The sequence below is a fragment of the Agelaius phoeniceus genome, chromosome 3 (assembly GCF_051311805.1).
Source record: "Agelaius phoeniceus isolate bAgePho1 chromosome 3, bAgePho1.hap1, whole genome shotgun sequence".
Taxonomy (NCBI): Eukaryota; Metazoa; Chordata; class Aves; order Passeriformes; family Icteridae; genus Agelaius; species Agelaius phoeniceus.
The window spans coordinates 70,653,338-70,674,479 of record NC_135267.1 but is presented as its reverse complement, the minus strand read 5'-3'; the positions used below and the strand labels follow the sequence as shown (position 1 = coordinate 70,674,479).

The following is a 21,142-nucleotide window of genomic DNA, read 5'->3' as shown; positions in this document are numbered from 1 at the left end:
AACTCTGTTTCTGGGAAATATTGCTGGTCTCGTATTTTTCTCTGTTTTAGAAACTTTATAGACTGTTATTTCATGACTTGAGAATAGAATGGGAAGGAACATGGAAGAGGGACTTGAAAAAAGTTGATTTTGGTTTTTGGAGATAAGACTGAGAGAGTTGAATCATGTGTTTTGGAGAAGACCATTATAAAGCCTAAAAATATTTTGTTTTGGTTTATTTTTTTTAACAAAATATTTTGCTTATGGTGCAACTACATAGGTATACACTTCAGGATTTTTGGAAGCATTCTGAATTTGTGTAAATGTTATTACAAGCTGCATTCTGATAAAAAAAATTAGACAGCACATCTAATTGCAAGAATTAAAGGGAATTGAATGTTGAAGGACAATCCTTCCAACCAGCCCTAGCTTAACTGGAAAATGTCAAAACCTAACCAAGTCAAACCAAGAAAAAAAGAAATTATTTCTTTTTTTCTTCCTCCTCTTAAGCTGCAAAGTGGAACTGAACAGATGTGTAGACCTGTCTGGGTAAATTAAACAGATGTGGTCACCAGAGGATAGTCTTCAAGCTGCTAAAATAAATCTAAATAAACGTGTTACTGTAATCTATGTATCTCTCTTTTCTTTATTATTTTAATAGAATATTTCTTGTAAAGGCACACCTTGATTATTTTCAGTTTGTTATTCCATATTTTAGTAATGATTTAAGTCTGGTTTTGTTAGGCTCTACCTACCATTAGCAATGTGATATAGTGCAATGTGTTTCTGCCGAAAGCAGCACCTTCCAGAAAGCTTCTCAGCATGTCATAAAATAATCAGTCTTACAATGTTATATTATTAATGTTAGTGTTTCTTGAGAAAGCAAAAACTGAGTTGGAGCATCTGAGCAGTTTTTATTTTTGCAATTTGTGATTTTGCCTCACTATTCTTATCATTGCATCAATATAAGCTTTAATTTCCTAGTTAAGTGTGACAGATTTCAGCCTTTCAGGTCCTAAAAAGTCCTCTTAAAATCATCATTACCTTTAAGTAAAGACCAAGTCTGAGCATTTCAGAAAAAAATAATACCCCTTTTAGAACAATTCAAATGCAGACCCTGCATGTTTGAGTCATCAGCAGCAATAAACCATGTAATGGTGATGTCAAAAGTTTGTTTCATATTTTGTGTATTTGTGTTGTCCATAGCAGAAAAGTATTTAGTCAATTAACTTGCAGTTCCTTGGGCAACCATAGCAGCCGTTCCCTTCTGGAGCACTGAGGCCAGTGGTTGTTCTGTAGGGTTGTCTGTGCTGTGCTAGCGACTTACTGCTTTAAATTGATTTAGTTCCTGCATGCTGTAGTGTTTTCAGGTGGTAGGCACTAAGAGGCTGTATAATTTCATTCTATAGGCTTCACTTTCCTTTAATTTTCACCATTTTTCTAGTTCAATAGCAAATGTGGGCTTTAGGGTGAACCTAAAAGGAGGTTGGTATTGAAGTAGAAAATAAGCTGCATTTATGTAAGCAAAGTTTGTGGTTCAAATTATCTGCCCTCGTCTATATATCTTTCTTTCCAAAGAGATTTTTTTTTTTCATATTTTTTTACCTCTGCAGTATTGAGATCGATGGCCTGTTCAACAAGGGTCAAGAAAATCTCTACCTAGCCATTAATATTCTTAAAATTTATGACAGCATGTGGGGAAAATACAAAATTTTTATGTCTTATCATTACTTAAGATGAATTATTGGGAGCTGGAAGCCAAGTCAAAAAAGAAATCTTGAATTTTAAGTTTTAACTGCCAGCAATACTGATTTGCTAATGATATATGTGTATGTGTGAATGTGTGTATATGTACATATGCATACTTTAATCTTATTCCATGGTCTGTATACTGTAATCCTACCAGCATGCTCTGTCATGCCTCAGGCTTGCCAGCTTTCATTAAATATCCTTTTCTACTGTGGTACTTACTGTGAAAATTTGTGATTGCTGACCTGTACTTTAGTTCTATTATCTTATTCCTGCCCATAAAAATTGGACATGAGGACAGCTGGTAATGCTGACCTAACATGAGAAGTATAGCAGGACTTATGCCAGCTATTCAGTTCAGGGTTTTTTTTGCCTTCGCATTGGTTTCTTTCCTAATGGCACTAGCTTGGACAGAGATGCCTAAAGCCTGACTGCAGCAATTCCACTCCTCACCCTGGGACAACCAGTTAGGTGGAAGCTGGACTGCCAAAGCCTCACAAAATTTATATTTTTTTCACAGCATTTTCATATGCTTTTCCTGGTTCATCTAAATGTTTTGGAGCAGCTGACAGAGCACTGTAGAGTTGGCTGGCTCACAGTTTGCACTAGCTGAGGTCTGTAAATCCTGAGTTGCCTCAGGATTTATTCAGGTTGCCATCATGTTGGTTGTGGCCACCCTTTAGCTGTTTGGGGGCTGAAGGCTGCATTGCATGTGCTTTTAAGTTAATACCAGAACTGGGGAGAAAATGACCTTGTGGCCCAGGACTCAGGGATTGTGAGTAGAGATGGAATAAATGACAGTTTCTTTTGAATATCCAGATATGCATGTGATTCAAGTTGAACTTAATAAGCCAAGTATTCTTTGCTTGGTCTTTACTTGATTTGGTTGAGGCACTAGGAAACGAAAGAATGTGAAGATCCAGTTCACGCTGTGCTATTTGTTGTTAAGATACAGCTGTAATTTCAATAGTTATGCAAAGCTTGTCTAAATTTCTTGCTATTTGATGTCTTCAGCTCTTGTGAGTTAGTTTTCATCCTCCCTCTTCACTGCAAACACAAGAGTCTTCTGCAGAAGGTGAAAGTTTCCCTGTTGCCTCTTAGTGGACTGGCTACTATAAATAAGCATGTTTAGGCTGGGATTCACCTCACTTAAACTGGGACACCTAAGTGTTGGTCATACCAGCCTAAGCTGATCATTGAGACAGTCCAAGGAGAGGAGTAGATACCTGCAGAGGGTGGTTTACCAGGGCTCTCTTTAGTCCTGGTTTCACAAGGTGTCTCACTTTCTGGAAAACTGATGTCCTGCCATCCACTGCAAAGGAAGCTGAAGCTGAGCAGCTGTGAGTGACAGATGTAGCTAAACAGACTGAGCTGAGTGAATTTGAGGTGCTTTAAGGGTGGTACATCCTAGTCTAAAGGGTTTGCAGGGGCTCAGTGAACCAGATGGACTCAGTAGAGCCAAAAGAAACACATAAGGGCTCATGGTTCTTAGTCTCTTTGGTACACAGATGATTGTCAGCATAGCTTTGCTGCCATACTTAAAAGTTGTTAAGGTAAACACTACAGTTAGTGAGTTTAGAGGACAAGCATTGAAATATAATTGTTTCCCAAAATGAACTTACATGAATGTACTGTGTTTGATTGTGAAAACTTCCATGAAATTGTGGATTATGTCTTTGTTTTAATAATAGATGCTAAAGCATCAGTTAAAATGAAAGAACAAAAGTAGTAATGAAAAGTGAAATTCTTTGTAATAAGTATATGAGTTATTATGTTGTATTCTGTGAGTTAGACATATCTTACATTAAGAGTTAAAATTTAAAAATATTCCAGCACAGCTCTTGAGCCATGTAACAAATGAAGAAGATTAGAGAAAAACTGCCCAACATTAAAAGATCCAGCCTTGATTTTCTTTGGCTCAGATTGAAGCCATTATTCTAAATCCATTCCCTGGTTAAAATGTTCTTTTCTCTTTCTCAGATGTCTCTGATTTACAACTAATAGTGTGATTTTTAGCAAGCGTGGCACTTGATAAAGAGCAGCCTGTGGAAAAAAAGCTATACATAGAGCCTTATACTAGAAATAAAAATGTTTATTTTTCTATTGTCTTTAGTAGCAATTCTGACATATTCTGGAAGGTTTTCTAGTATTTCAGATACAGCTCCTGTGATAACATGATACTTTTTACTGTCCCAGTATTCTCAAAGTACACTGGAAGCAATGACAGAATTTCTTATTCTAAAGAAAAATGGGAAAAATGGCATTCAGCATATGATCATGAAATCAGTATTTGAGAATTTTTCCTTTTAGCCATTATTAATCTACTTTTTTTTTTTTTGTGGGGAAAATGTAGGGTTTAAAAAAAATGTAATACAGAAATATTATTTCCAATGTATAAACAGACATGGCAAGAATTTTTTGATGTTTGGGTTTTTTGCCCTTTCTCCTAGTTGGGAGCAGAGTGAAGCAGATAATTTATCCCATGTCATGTAAAAAAAAAATATATTTTTATGTATGAAAGAACAAAACATGAATATACAAATATAAACTAATGATTTATAGGTTTAAGTTTGTCCTTGTGCACAATTCTGTGTGTTGAAGCATTTGAAAGAGTTGAAGTTGCTGAAACATACTCCTGCTGTTTCAATATTCTTGATGATAATTTTCCATTTCACTGGCTCATGTACAATAGCTGGTGAGTTTGTTCAAGGGAATAAACAGGAAATAAAATCGAGCTGTCTCTGAATGTTACATTGCAACATGTACACAAGCCTGAAAGGTATTTTTGCACCTGCTTAATAACATATTTTTGGGACTCACAGTTCACTGCAGCCTTCTGTCACTGCACCTGATTAAAATCTGTGAGGAGTTACCTGCTGGCTTGAGAACATGGTGATAGAAAGCCATTTTCCTGTGTGCCTGAAAATTCCTTAATGTTTCTAAGTTAGCAGTATACAGTGTGTGTTACTTCAATCTTCCAGCTTTTCCTTGAATTGTTCCGCTCCACAGGAGGACTGTGAAGGACTCAAGATAAATGATAAAATAACTGAGTACCCTGAAAACTGTGGTAAAGAAAAATTCTTCTAGGAAACCCTAATTTTTTACTATTTCAAAAGGCAGGATCTGCACAGAATGCATGGGGATCTGCTTGCTATTCTGTTAATACCTTCACAGAGTCTTTAATAACCAAGTCTTCTGCCTCAGGGTGCTTTCATTTCTTATGCAGAAATTGTCAATCCTATGCTACTATTGCACTGAATCTTTCAGTCTTTGAGTACAAAAATTACTTTTCATTCTATAAGAAAAAATGGAAATGGAATGGCAATGCAATTGCTACAAAATGAACACCGTATCCTTCTCTGGAGGAGGCATTCTATGGTGTTCTCCAGTCCTGATTGAAGGGTAGCAAGTTGCAGCACTTGGTAGAGTACAGAGCAATATCCTATGCTCACTAAAAGGCATGGCTATGTGGCTGCTGGATGATCTGGACTGAAATCCTGCCACAGAAATCTGACCTTTGGCAGACCCTGCCTGTCAGCTTTGGTGTAACATAGAAAATATATTCTGTTTGAGGAGGGAATGCTGCAGATAAGACCTGTTCAGGTGTTTGAATTTTCAAGGTGTTGATGCTGGAGATGTGTCATTTCAGGATGCGACAGATCTGCCTCCTCATCCCCTATTTCACGGCATTTCAGGAGTTGCCAAGAAGTAGCCTATTAATGTCAGAAACAGCAAGCCTAGAGGCCACCTAGAGCACTTGGCTCCTGTCAAAATATTTTGGGATTATTTTCACACCTTGCCTATTACATCTTGTTGCTTCCATGTATCATCTTCCCTACTGCTATTAGGAAAGAGTTCTGTCACTTTACAGCCCTTATACACTTTTTTTACATTAATACAGAGTAAATGGGTCATAAGTGGTTGAGAAACTGCTGCTGGGGAGAGCTCTTGCCAGGTAAGATATGTGATCATGATATGTCATGATGTCCCAAAACAATGAGTTTTTACTTAATTATATTTTTCCTGGGATATATCAGGGCAATTTTATGGATTATATTGCATTGGTTTGAAATATAATTTTAAAAACAAAATACTATTTTTTCAAGCTTTCTGTTATCATCAAAGTGTGGCAAAAGTAGAGCTGGCAAGTTAAATAAAATGCTCAATTACTATTGTCCAGAGCATCTTTGTTGAAGCAGAGTTCACTAAAACAGGGCTGCAGTGATGTGGCTTGTCATATAACTTGATTAAAGTTGTGAAATAAATACAGCCTAACTACTGTGATTCAAAACTGAGGTAAAGTTAAAAAGAACTGTCAATATGGTCTGAGGTTCCTGGCTGGAAGAATATTTTCCTGATAACACTTTCCTTGTAAAGCTGAGTACCATTACTAGGACTTAAAATGCCTGACAATAAAAAAAGGGCCCCCTCAACCTTGCCTAGCAGGCTTCACATCCTTGGCTATCTCAGTGCTGCTGCCTGGGTTGGCACCTGGTATTATGGGTAGAACATCCTCCCCCCAAAACAAAAATTGTTTTATTTTTGTCACAAAATATACATCTAAACTGTAATATCCTAGGTATATATTTGTTTCTAAATGAGATCAAGATCAAGCTTCCTCTGTTTGGCATTTTGTCTTTCTTGTAGTGACAACCCTGGGTGTATGGAAAGGCCAACACTTTTCCTTTTTTTCCAGCTGCTCAGTGTGGTCAATTGTGTGTGCATCATTAGAACTGAGGTAGAGGAAGTATCAGTGGTGCTTTTAAAACTGAAGTTTTAAAGTGGTGGGGTTAGAAAATCAGGGCATAACAGAGTACACCTGAGAAGAAGAATTTTTTATGAGATATCTGGAAATCCAGAGATAAATGCCATGGAATTTTTTTCAGGGATAGTTGGATAAGAAATTAAAAATTTAATTCATAAAAAGAGTTCCATATTCAGAGGAGGATGGTGGTCTCCTGCTGTTGTGTATCTCTGACTTGAATCACTGGGTGTAGTCAATATCACTAATCACTGCTGTTTCAATATATCAGTTCACATTTATCCTGCTACCTCTTTTTACCTTCTTTAATTGTTGAGAAGAGTAGTAAGACTTCAATAATATGATTTTGCAAAATATGAGTACTGTTCAAACCTGATGATAATTGTGCTAAACAGGAAAAATAGCTGCAGGCCACAGGCAGCCTTGGAACCAAGCCTCTGACCTATTCATTGTTGCCTGGTCCCAGGGTGCTGCAGGTAAGGCCACCAAGCAGACTTCCAGCTGCTTTATTGTGTTGTATATATTTTCCTAGCACTGTACTTATGGAGACTTTTTCTTCTGAGTCCTTTTTTAAAAGGCTAAACACAACCAATAAGTTGGGAAAAAGGTCTTAACCACAGGGGAGTAACTTGACAAATGAGAAGTTCGGTGGGAGATCTGGGAATGAAATTCATCTGCCACTTCTGTCAATTTAGTGTTCTTCCTGTCAGCTGCACTGTTCCTACAAAAGACATTTACTTCCTGGTATCTAGGTGTTATAGTTTCTTAGATATAAAGTTTATAGTGTTGTGTTTTAAGACTGATGCAGTTTTTATTTTGTACATCGATGTTTTGCGAAATAGGTACATTGGGGCAGGTTAAGAAGAGATAAATGTTGAACAGCAGCTCTCTTTAGAGACAGTGGATATTGGTCCCTTTTTTGATGGTACAACCAATATCTTTAATGAGAAAATGGAAATCTGTTTTGCACTTGATTATATAGTGAGGATGTCTAGGAACTGGGTTTTCAGTGTAATGATTGCTTGGGGCTTCATAATATGGTTCAAGTCCAGCTACAGGATGGCCCTTGGTGGCATTTTAAGCTGGGTAGAGATGGAATATTGGCAATAGCTCTTTCAACATGTTCATGGGAGGGTACCACATCTCATCTTAATGATTTTATTAATGGTCTACAGGAAAGAATAGGTCATAAATCAAAGATGCTCAGAGGAGAAGTTGTGAACTTCTGCAGAGTCTGAGAGAATTTTTAAAAATGGATTTGCTCTAAGAAGAATTCAGAAAGGTGATAGACTTCTCATGGAAATGAAGTATCTTTCAGCAAATGTGTGGAGTGAAAGGGTTAATCTCATAAATTACAGCAGTTTCAGAATTAAAGCAGGGAAAATATTGACAGAGGGTTACATGGCTGAAACAGATGAAGATGGGAATGAATCTTTGCCCCTGCTTCAAAAATAAACAGAATGATAGGTGAGTTTTTGGGAATTGGAGGGGAAAGTCGCATGATTGATTGGGCTGCTGAAAAATATCTGCTTGTCAGAGCACTGAATTGGAACAATTCAAGAAATACTGCCGATGAAAGATGAAGGGAAGAGAAAGTGAACTAGGATGGAATGTGCAGACTCAAGCAGATGGTCATATTACAGACTTAGCTGCCTGAGACTGCTCACAAGATCCAAGACTGGGGGCTGATAAACCTTTTCTCATGTATTCTTGAATGAAAGGGATGGTGTTGAGGGGAAATTTTCAGTCTGAATTGGAGTGAGAGGACCTGGTTCATGAAAGGTGTGTTTCTAGAGCCTTCTTGCTCTGGAACTCATTAGTTTCCATATACAGAAAAAAAAGTGTGTTTGTTCAGTTTGAGTCTCAGTATTTTATGACCTTGAACAAATTATTTACTTTAACAAGTGCCTCTGTTTTTCAGCTGAGATTAATGAGGTATTTCTCAGAAAAGTGTTGTAAAACGAAAACGCTTCAGTGATTATTTTCAGATACAGCATTTTCAGATATTGGTGAGGCTCAGGATTTATTAGCTATTGAGTGCTGTGGGGTTATTAAGTCTTTGATATTTGTTAAAGTCAGTTTTCTACCTTCCTAACTGACTCAGATAATTGTGTTTGCCTGCAGAATATTATGGACACCTTTTCTAGCATGCTCTCACCTCTGTCTTTACTGCTACTGTTATTCACACCAGCAAAATCAAATATAGCATGGAGATCTCCCATGCTGTGATCACACTTTTGAGTGCAGAAGAGGCATAGCCTAGAACTAGTGAGTGAGGGTGGAACACAATACATTCTTACCAAATTCCTAAAATAGGTGAATTACATCAGAGATAAATTTGAAGTACTGAGGCTGTTAGAAGCTGAAATCAGCTCACCAGATGTTTGTGTTTAATTTAGTAGCTACACTTCATTGCAGATGTTTTCCACCACTCCATCAACTTTATCAGATGCAGAGTTAGCCATTGCTAAGTATGGTAACAAACAAATATATTATTAGACATTGACAGCTGAACTTGGCATTTTTTTAAGACTGTAGGACCACAGAAGGTGAGAAATAATAAAATGAACCATCTTATTTGGGAATATGATCATTAGCAGACACGGCAGAAGTCAGTCAAGAACATGCTAGCACATGCACATGAATGCTGAAACTAAATTTGACACTATTTCATGATGACTCAGTGGAAAAAAGAACTGGAGAGGAAGCATTTGGATTATGTGTATATAGAACATCTGCTTTCAGTGTTGTGTGCACGTTGCTATCACTAGTAAGTAGTTTGCTTGAGAAGGTGTCTGGCTAGCATATGCAGCTGAAGGTTACAGTCACCTACAACACCACAGCAGTGCCCAGCCAGACCAAAGCCAGTGCTATCTATGCTTGTTTCTCCATGGAGCACCTCTCAGAGCACACAAGGTGCATTGTTACCTGGTTGTGCTGGAGCTGTGCATTCTGTTTGTTCATTGCCTTCTGATCATGCCTTTCATTTCCCTTGGGTGGCTGTGGAAGGCACAGACTAGGATGGGCACTGTGTCTGAGACACTCTGCAGTGTTGAAGCACAGCTCCCAGATAAACTCTGCTTTGCCATATAGCATCACACTGTTCGTGTGGTGTGTAACAAGTTTTTTCCCTTGTATTTAGTATTTACTTTCAGACAAGCTCTTTGTGTCATTGTACTTCAGTGAAGACTTTTTCTGACAAGTACAGAATAGGAAACTATGTGACTCAATATGGGCTATTTTCTTCAGGTTTAGTTTTCCTTTTTTTTTTTTTTTTTCTGCCATGTGTCTTTAGTCCTGCAGATTGCTATGACATTGCTGTAATGTTGCAAATTGTTTTGATGACTAAGTTAGAACTTTTTGGGGAAGGAGGAGGAGGTAACATGGTTATTGTACTAGCAGCCGGCTTCATAGTCCTGTATTGAGAAATACCAGCTAATCTGGTCCTTTGGAATTCCATCTGTTCTGCCTGGGGTTTTCTTTCTCAAAGGAGGATTCCATTGGAATAAGGTTGAATTCTTAGGAAATTACTCCTCCTACAGGATAAAACTAAAACATGTACAATTAAATGTGTTCAGACCATTTAGAATTGCGTGACCAGAAAAGTCATCTCCTCTTCTCATCCTAAGACAAGTTCAGCTATGCATAAATCATCCAGAAAAAAGCTTTCTTGTGCAGTTTTTGCAGTCTTATTAGGCTTCTAAACAGGTCTATAAAAATGCTTTATTTTCTGGAAACTTTGCCCCAACTGTCTAATGCTTATTTCTTTAATTCATTAAGAGCCAGTTTAACCTGTCCCCTCTTCCATGTTTTAGTGACAAAAATACCAGTGTTGCCAAGTTTTCCCACCACCTAAGCAGACTTCATCCCAGCAGTATTCCTGAATCTTTCCTTTTTTTTTTTTCTCCTGTAAGTATCATTAGTCTTTTTGCTCTCTGTCCTTCCCTTATGCAAAATGAAGAGTCAAAATGGCTGAACTGCACTATTGCAATGGTGATCTGCAACCAAAGAGATAGTGTAGTTGTGGTTCAGGCTCAGATGGAGTAATCAGAAGTTTGTGGCCTTTTCTTACTTCTGTCACAGTCTTCGTGTTCAGATGCCAGAAGCTTTAGAGTCATTGTCCTAAAGTGGTATTTAAAATTTGGTAGTTTGTTGACTGGCTGATTAGTCAAGAATAGAATTAACAGTAACTCAGCTACTCTCTGAGTGTTCTGTTGCTGTCCTCTGTAGAGTTGTTGAAAAGCTATTTAATCTCTGCAGATCACAGTTCTTGCATGTTATGTACGTGGTGTTTAATAAATCTTGGTTTCTGTTTGTTGTCTGCAGGGACTTGGAGAAGGAAAAACACCATCTTAACTTTTTACTTGACTTCTCTGTTGTAGCTTTTTACCTTCTAAATCACAGAAGGAAAAGGCTCTGGGGCAACCAGTAGGACTTCTGTCAAGACTCAAAGCATGTTATGTATGGGGTTTTTTTTGGGTTTTTTTTGGTTTTTTTTTTTTGCTGATCAGATGTTTAGGATCTTGTTAGGGGATTGATTTGTGGACCCTATTATCCTGTTAGCATATAGCATATGGTTGTCTGCAATTGTGTCTTGTGCTTGATGGCCTGTAGCTCTTTCAAACCTTTTATTCTACTCTGTAATCTAGTGTTTATCCCAACAAGACAAAGGGTAGTTGAGGTGAAGTTTGTAAGTCAAGAAGTATTCTACAGTTTCCCTAGGCAGAAATCAATTTGTACTGGCTAAACTTCTATTTGTAAATCTACAAAATAGATTAAAGTATGTGTGGCACCTATTCCCATTGCACCGTTCAGTTGCACAGCTGAACAGTAAATTGGATGCAGTGAAGCAGAACTCTGCCTCTGTGACCTATTAAAAATTGAGATATTAAAATAAAGTCTGTCCTGAGATCCTGATTTATAGCATATGGAAGTTGAGGAAACCTTCCACTAACTGCAGTATTTGTCATAAAAAACAACAGTATGAATTTGAATGTACAAGCATAACTTACAAAGTTTAATCTTTGAATGTTGAACTTTGTAAATGTGACACTCTCTGTTCTCTATTCAGAATTGATATATTGTCAGGACACAGAAACACAGAGTCAGCATTATATCTTTGAGAGGTAATTATGTATAATCAGATTGTGAAGAGCACAGAAATTTATTTAGATTAGTAATAACTCATGTGTTATTTGTTGCATTCTCTGCAAAGAAGTAAAATATAAAGTATAAAATCTAAAATAAAGGAAAATATTTGGAAAAGGTTGCCTGTTTTTGTCATGAAATGGAAGGGAAACACAAACGTCGTAGTCATGATGTGATGAGTTAAAGCACCTCAGGCTGGAGCATACAGCGTTTCTAAATTAATGTATTATTTGTAATATATTGCTACTTTGTCTTCACCTTTTTCTGCAGAGGATTGTAGCAAGAGTAGAGGCTCCAATACTCTGCTCTTTTTGCATGGATAAAGTAAAACACTTGGAGGTAGTAATGGGATAGTTTGTAAAACAGGAGAATGACATACTGTAGGAAAATGTATTTTGCATTCCCAGAGAATGGTGAAAAAAAAAGAAATTATTCAATCTTTTAACTCCCCACTAAACCATTAGCAGATATGAATGAATTCAGAAGTTATAGAAGTATGTGAAATGATTAAAAGCTTAAAGGACTACAATGTGCAGAATAAAAATAAAATAAAAACAAACATGATGAATGTGGTATTTTAAAAAAACCCAACCAAACAAACCAACAAGTATCAGGTTTCCAGGAAAATGCCTCAGCAAGTACTCCACCCTCTAAATCCCAGATACATCCATGTTGAAGAGGTACTAACACTGTAGATGTGCCCACCTGTGGGAATTGCCAGACGCTTGTTCTTTAATGGAACTACATTGAGAAGGTTAAGGATTAGTCAGAACTGACTTGACATGGGAGATGACAATTTTCAGGGTTTAATAGGACACAGTAAGACTATTAAAAGAAAATATATGCATGCATATATGTGGGAACAATATGACGAAAACATATCTACATAGAGATGTTGGAAGGTTGCCATGAGGTCTCCACACAACTTCTCTTCTTCAGGAAGAACAGGCTCAACTTTCCAGTCCTGTCTTCATAGAGATGGTGCTTCAGTCCTCAAACCCGGGGGGGGGAAAATACCTTTTTGGCTCAGGTTATCAGTTACCTGGGCAGTGTGAGTGCCAGTTCTGTCTTCCTGTGGGCATGCTCTGTTATTGTAGCTAGATAGTATCCTCTTTGCTCCTCACATCCATGTCTTTGGGATGGAGATTAATTACTGCTCTTCTGAATTCCTTAGTGTCATGAAGCACCTCAGATTGTGAACTGAAGCATGAATGAGAATGGATAGAAGAATCATTCATTGAAGTATCTAAACTAAATGGACAGCTTCCCAAGTTAGATTCACACTTAGATGCAGTAAATGTAATACACCTGGGACTGTGCTCCATTGTTGTTATAGTGACTGACATTTCCTTGTACATTTGATAATTGTGTGCACAGAATTTGTGTGGTTTTTGGGACCTACTTTCCCTTGCTCTTGAGATGCCTCTTCTTTCAGTATCCACACCGTGGAAAAATAGAAGACAAAGCAGTGTCTTTGGACTTACTAGTGAAAGCTGCTATGATGACAGGGAATTGGGATGGAAATAGTAACATTTCAAATTTCTATGGAGAAAACAGGCAGATGTTTACCAAAGTGATGATTAATCAGCAAAACAAGAGTAGTAAAAATACCTGTGAGTGGAAAAGACTGCAGGGATTTTGGGTTTGTGCTACTGCTCTTTCTTCCAAGCTGTACTGAAGCTTTTTCAAGACTATGAGAAACTTTGTATAATCTTTATCTGTTGTGGGTGTTTTGAATATGAACTTTAAAATAAATTTGAAGTTCATATAGATACTGGTTTTTATTTGCATTTTAATGAAATCAAGTATATACTAAACTCATTAATTTCAAAATTATTGAGACATGCTATTTTTTTCAAAGTGTGTTATTTTGATCTATTACAAAGACCTATAACTGTACGATAAAAGACTAGGTTTTGTTCTTTTGGCTATGCACTTCATATCGTCAGTGCAGCTATGCACAGATATGCACAGACTTCTACATGTCTTGAAACACTCTGTCCAAGAGTTTATATTTCATATGGATAAAAAGTTTGTACAAGTGATTACATTTTAGCATTAGACACCTGTGCTTGAAGTTAATTTCTTGAACTCTCAGATCTTTGTCTGTTTAGTTTACTGCAATATTAAATAATGTTCTCAGATGTGTTTAAAAGCCACCAGCATTAAGGTCAGGAACTTTGCATTGCCTTTTACACCTTGAATTTTCAGTCATGTGTGAAGAGAGTTGATGTATTTGCTTAACTTTTGAAGGCTACAGTTACAGCCCTTTGAACTATGAATTATGTTGACCTGACAGAAAAAGCGATGATGATCTAATATCAGAAGATAATAGGAAGGAATGAGCCAGTTTGAGACATCTCATAATTCAAGATGTAAAAATATCTGAAAGATATTTTTCTTTAATAGACATTTAGTATGATGCATATTGTGGTGTTCTTTGTATAAGAACAAGGAGACCTTCAATGAAGGTCTCTTTGGTGGTGTGACTTAAGATAAGGAAATTTAGCTCTCTTGATACTGAAACTGCTTATCATTTCTTGATTTGAAAACAGTTTAGAAAAACACTGATGAGATGGTTGCCCACTTACCAGTCTGCTTTAAAGAAATGTAATGTAATGGAATTATGTATCTTAAAATAATTCTGCAGCACAGTCAAGTTGAATATCTATAGGAAATCTTCTGAACACATAGTCAGTAAGTGTTGGAAGACTGAATCTAATGTGGAGCCTATATTAGACAATTCTATGATGATTGGCACAGAAATGCAAAGTAACTTAGAGCTCTGTGTGTGTGTGTGACACTCATTATCTGTAATTACCTTTCATGTGATCTGACAATGGCATCACATCTTTCTTAACCTCTGTGCCATTTGTTTCAACACTACCTGGACTAGAACAGTAAGTTCCACAACACTGTGACTCTGAGGCCTGAATTAAGAGAACATTTTTTTTGAACATCTCCATAGAAAACAAAGAAAATATAACAGAGTTGAAATTTAGTTTGTTTTAATGAACATGTCCTACCAACCCAGAAACAAACTTTGGAAAATGGTATGAGAGAGTGATTGACTTTCATTAACTTGTAAGCATTTATTAATAAAATGTCTTTTTTTTTGTTTGCCAAGTATGTAACAAAATAATCTGTGTATGCCATACACTGCACAGAGAAGGAAGACAAAAACATTTGCAAAATGTATCGAGTAAATTTGTGTGTCAAGAAATTTAGCATTTGCTGTATTCCTGTTCTTAATCCATTGGCAGTCAGCATCTGCATTACACATGTGCGCCTGGTAATTGAGCTTAATTGGTTTACAGGGAAGTGTATAATACATTAGATCATTAACTAAAATTAAGTATGTTAGGGACTTGCTCCAAACCAACTTATATTTTGCTGCTGTCAGCATGCAATAATTTTTGTAGATGGGGTATGTCGAGCACTTTTCATATGTTCTCTAAAAACCTGGCTTACAATGGTAGAAAATGGGGCAATAAAAAACAAGATTAGTGGTTCATTTCAGTAGAAAGTTGCCTTATAATGTTGCTTGCTTCTGGCTGTGGAGGTACAATGTTCGAATCTTCTTTAGCGATGCTTTGTGGAGACAATTCTAGGACAATGGTGACAGGGTTACTGAAATTTTGATTCTGCTGGGGTGGTTACTTCAGGAAGAAGGGCTAGGAAGAGAAAGAAGAAGGAGAGTGTATTTATATAGCTTCAATCTAACATCATTATTTTTAACCTGAAAAGAAACTTTATTTTAATCAAATGTAATTAAGATTAGGAAATAGTAATTTAGTGCTTTAAAAAGTAAACACAACCAACAACTTGCTCTCCCCCCCAAATGCTCTGGGTTTTAATAGATGATTTAACTTTACAAAGAGTACACAACAAAACTGTTAGGTCTGTATGTGTGGTCTTTTCCATCCTTGATATTGGCCTTCAGGGATTTTTCTTTGTTAGCTGTGATTTTACGTTGTGAGCTTCACCAGTAGCGTATGCATGTATTACGTTTTTTGGATTTAATGCCTGACTGGAAGCAGTTATTACTTTTCACCTCTACAATTGACTGTGGATTGCAGCATGGGCACTTCTGCTGGTATACAAGGAAAATTGCTTTACCTACACTTACCTTTTACATATGGGAACAATTAAAAAAGGGTAGCAGAAATTAATTTTTTCGAGTGTCCGATTAAACCCTATGTAAGCTCCTGTTCTTTTCTGATTGAGATACAATTTAATTTAGTCTAGTTAAATTATTTGAGTGAAGTAAATGGAACAAATGAAAAACTAGCTTAATTCAGGATAAATGTTTATGGGTGGCTTCAAATGATTCAGTTCAATTTAAATTCAGGCGTTCATTTAATTTGATGAACTTTTCTGAATGTCCCTCTGTAGCAAACTGCCTATAAGAACAACTCCTTTGGTAAACATTCCTGCTTTAATGCATGCATTTTTCAAGTCATAGCCTGCTTCTAGTTGCACACTTCATCCTGTAGTTTTATTGTTCTATTGAATTTTATTTACAGTGTTCAATATGTCCTCTTCATAGTAATTCATTTGAAATTTATTATTGGAAACTCATAAATGAATTGGCAGAATGCATAGAGAGATGCTATTTTTTCTATTCTAAAACAAAAAATCTTTGCTAGAAAATAGATTCATTGCAACACAATTTTCTTTCTTTAACTGGAACCATATTTCTATAGAGATTCTTAAGCTGCTGATTGTGTTACTTAAAAGAACTGTGATTTAAATAAGGGTCTGCCTCTGTTTTTTAGGGCTTGTTGATAAGATCTTTTACTATTACTACACAGTAAATAGTCCTGTAAAATTTTAGTTAATCCATATTAAGGACTAAGGAACACACTGTTTGCTTTGCTGTGTACAAGATATCATTGCTTTCTCCTAGACCTTCCTTTCTTTGAAATACTTAGCAGAGCCATGGGACAGCTCTCCCAATAACTTATTTTCCCTTTTAATTCTGAGTATTTCCTGTCTGTCTTTATATGCTTGCACATTAGGATAAGCACATAGCACTTAATAAAAAAGTTCATAAAGTCTATTAAACTCAGTATAAGATAGTGGTAGTACTTTCTCTGATTAGCTTCAGCACTCTGCTTAGTCATCATACTTTTGTTATCTTCTATCACAGTCTTTCTTGCTTGCAAAGGTCTCAGCAAGTCACCACACCTCCTTCTGTTAAGAAACTGTGGGTAGTTCTCTCCACAGCTTTTACAAGGAGCAGCAGTGAATAGGCACTAGCTTTTTGGAAGTAAAATCTTTTATTTATACAAGATTATGCTTTTCAACTAACTGCAAAAACCACTAATTTATGAACTATTTGTACAAAATGACTCTGAAGATAGGAAGAATATTTTTTTCCTTATTTCCTTTTTTCCTTATTTCTTTATTTCTTTACAACCTTCTAAGCAAGTTGCACTAACTAGAATACATGCAGTATATACACAAACAAGTTAATTCACATGTATATGGTACCCATCAATTAACTGATTTGAAGCTTTTCTACTTCTTTGCATTGTATGGCTGACCTATGAAAGAAATACTAATTCCTGTGTACTTCCTGTGTAGTTAAAATAAAACTCCTGCTCTGACTTTTAATACCAGGATAGGTAAACAGAAAAAATTCTTTTAATTGATTTGCTCACATTTACAATTCAAAATAAAAAAATATGCTGGGGTTTGATTCTGCTTGTGTTCAGGGAAAACAGTTTGTGCATTTAACAATTATTTTCTAAAAGCTTCCATAGGTCTTACTGGGTCAGAAACATAACCCTAGTTCTCTTTTTGCTTTTTCTTTTTGGTAGGATGATGAAGTGGTTCTGCAGTGCACTGCAACCGTTCACAAGGAGCAACAGAAATTGTGTCTTGCTGCAGAAGGATTTGGCAACAGGCTTTGCTTTTTGGAATCCACATCAAATTCTAAGGTACCACTGAGTGTTTTAATTGTCATTTCATGTCACAAAGCAACGATAGTTGTAACATTGCTTGCTTTGATGTAATATACACAAATCTGTGGAGGAGAAGGGACAAATCAAGTCTATGAAGAATAAAAGGAATATTTAATGCCTGTTAAATGAATAATTTTTCCGTTGTCCTTTGGCTGGAGTCTAGTGTGGTGTTTTCAATTGATTTTAATTTACTTTAAAACTAGTTTACTTTAAAACTAGTTAGCTGCAGAAGACCACCCCAAATAATATGCTTGTTATTTTGCTTGTCTGAACTCAGTTGCAATAAGCCACAGAGCAACTTGTGTATTGCAAATTGAGAGACAAGGTGATTGCTCTGATTCTAACTTCACAGAAAAGAAAGCAATTATTATATTTGTAGCAAGTTTTTATTCTGTGTCATTTATGTTGAAATGGTTATTACTTCGAGACCCGATTCCCTATCTGAGCATAGTGCAACTATCAAAATGACCTCATCTAACACATTTTATCTAAGCCTCCTCTAACTCTGGTATATATGCAGTAGATAGTTTCAAAAATAACTATGCTGTTTATTGCAAAGAAGGGATTGTGTTTCACAATCACATATGCTCAAATAAATATTATGAAGACAAAAATGGGCCTCCTGAGGGCAGAACTGGTTTTGTGGACAAAGAAATGGATATACTTAGACATTTTTTTCATAGAAAGGAAAGAATGTTGTTTAACATACTTTTTTCTTTAGTTAAAATATAAATATTCAACAAGAAAATATAATAAAGGTAAGGCATCTGAAAAGACATCTAGAAAGATTTAGAACAAAAAATGATGGTTATCTTGCCAGCTTTCATAACATCACTTTGATTTTCTCTGATACTTCACAGAGTAATGCTTCATTTTCTGTCTCATCATTTTGAATGCATTATTCATAATAATAAATTTTTCACTAGGATATTAATGATTCATTATAATAGCAGTGATCTTGATGAAGTAATTCATGCTACTCTGTTTTAAATGAATCTTTTTAACAATAAAAATGTCCTAGGATAGAAGTGGTTGTAGTTATAGTTGCCTGTGAGGCCTGAAAGATTTATTTAATGAATTTCTTATCATCCAGTAGGTCTGGATATTAGATCTAGTCTCTCTCTTCCCATATAAAACTCCTGAATATTCCTGTCTTTGAGGAATACAGTGTAGATTTCATATCAGTTTTGTATGCTGGTTTGCTGATGCTGCTTTTTCTCCTTGTTTTATGAAACAATCTGTATTCTTCTCATTCTTCATGAGCTTGGGGCTAAAAAAAACAAACAAAAGAAAGCCCATGCAGCTCATCTGTGTTTTAATTTTTGAGGGCTGACAGTTGCTAGGATGAACTCATCTGAAGTCATTCGTAGATATAAATACTGAGGGAGCCATAAAATTATCAAATCCTTAAAGCAAAGTTGACTATAAATAACAGTAAATAAATTTATTTTTTATCCCTCGTGTCTGTATCCGTAGCATGTTACTGTTGCATTATATAAGGAAGAACATAGGAAATATTCAAAGAGGTGTGATAATCTGAAAATAGTTCCAACAGAATTCTTGAGCCTGTTAAAATGCATGTCTTAGAGACTGTTTTCCAGGTAGAGTGGGATTGTGATGCCCTTTAATGCAAATAGAAGTGGAACATCTGATTTACAGGCATGGATCAAGGCTAATAGACTTCAGCTATCATCCTGGACTTGCATTTTTGAGAATGCTTGTTGCTGTGCTGTGCTTTTCTCCAGTGTCTTTCAGGATGTGGGTCCTCTCCTCACGGTGTAGCTGACGTTTTATTAGCACAACTTCTTTGTGTGCACTTTCCTGCCCCAGGATCACGAAATAACTCACACTACTTAAGTAATGGTCAAATTGAAGATATATCTTGATAAAATAATTTGCTAACAGTGGACTATTAATACTTATCTCTGTACAGCAATAACACTGGGAGATAAGGCAGAAGATTAATAGGCAAAGTAAAACAAGTTCACTCACCTGTTCCCATGAGCAGCCAGGTGTTCATCCTGAGGAAAGCAGGGCTTTACTGTGAATCATGGTGGCTTGTGAAGACAAATGCTGTCATTCTGATCACTCCCTGCTTCCTTTTTCGTCTTCCCTCCTGAGCATGAGGTCATATGGTCTGGAATATCCCTTGGGTTTGTTGGAGTCTGCTGTCCTGGCAGTGTCCCCTCACAACTCCTTGTGACCTCAGCCTGCTTGGTTGAGGACCAGAAAGGTCTTGTCATTGAGCAATTTGCAGCCTTGCACTAATTGACCTCATATACTGAAGAGCAAGATAAGAGATAAACAAGACATCAGGTCTAAACTATGTGTAATTTTACTAAAAGGAGACAGTCCTGAATATAAAACATACAGGCTTGCCCAAGATAGACTCATGACTACCTCATCTGTAGAGGTGTAGTAGCTCAAGAAAAAATATTTCTATATCAATTTCTACCAATTTCAAAGTAAATCTGCCTCAAAAGAGATCTTCTAGGAATAGGTTGGAAGTGTCAAGTGTTTAACAATATTAGATTTATAAACCATCAAAAATTTTTAACATCGAAAAAGATGTAGCAGCAAGAACAAAACCCAAGGAGGACATGCTGAAGACAAAATTTAAAATGCTTACTTTCCTTATCTCATGTGATTATTTCTTCAGCAAGTTTTGTCATATATATAGCATGAATTTTTATTTCATGAAGAAGAAGAAGAAAATAAGGGATGGCTGTCTTCAGGAAAAAAAAGGCAAAAGTCTCATTGTCATGGTTTGACCCCAGCCAGCAACCAAAGCCCACAGAGAGTGCTCGCTCATTCCCCCAGTGGGGTCAGGGGTGGGACTAGGGAGAGAACCAGAAGGGTAAAACTGAGAAAGCAGAAAAGGCCTTGGCTCTGTGCAAGCCCTGCTCAGCAATAACAAAAACATCTTTATATTATCAACCCCGTGTTCAGCACAAATCCAAAACACAGCCCTGTACCAGCCAGTGGGCAGAAAATTACCTCGACTCCAGCCAAAAGCAGCAGACCTGTAAACTTCTGTTTAGGCAATTGTCTATAGGTAATTTTGTTTTATCGTTGCTTGCTGTACTTTTAAATTCATCCCTTTTATTAAAACATGAATTAACTTATCTCAAGATCAGTGAGATCTGTTTCTTTACATTTGAATGTTAGTTGTGGCTTTCTTTATATAAACATATTGGTCATAGGAGGAAGTCTATTCATTAAAAGATGATGTTGTCTTGCTAATGAAGTAATTTTTCTTTAGACTTAAATAGTGCATAGATTGCTGAAAAGGAAACAAGGTGGAAGTGTGTTTTAACAGCTTCTGAAAACTATTCCTGTCCATAGTGCAGAATGAAAAATATGAAGTTCTGGGTCAGTCACAAAGGTGGTGTTGATCTCTTGTGAATGACTGCAGAGCAGAACACTGAAAGCTAAGTTAGGCTTTTCTAAATGGCATAAGGGTTTGGGTTTTTTTCCTGTTTCTATGGCAGGTGGTAAACTCATATTCATTTCATTATGCCCTGAGGTATGGCCC

The 21,142-nt window shown here is 36.5% G+C and overlaps 1 protein-coding gene across 6 annotated transcripts in view; it reads left to right on the top strand.

Moving 5' to 3' along the window:
• Positions 1-21,142, top strand: part of RYR2 (ryanodine receptor 2) — a 384,358-nt gene that overhangs the window by 78,917 nt on the left and 284,299 nt on the right. For all 6 annotated transcript variants that reach the window (XM_077175563.1, XM_077175560.1, XM_077175562.1 and 3 more), the window contains exon 2: positions 17,464-17,583. In XM_077175563.1, coding sequence (XP_077031678.1) covers positions 17,464-17,583 — 120 coding nt within the window. The remainder of the gene's footprint in view (positions 1-17,463; positions 17,584-21,142) is intronic.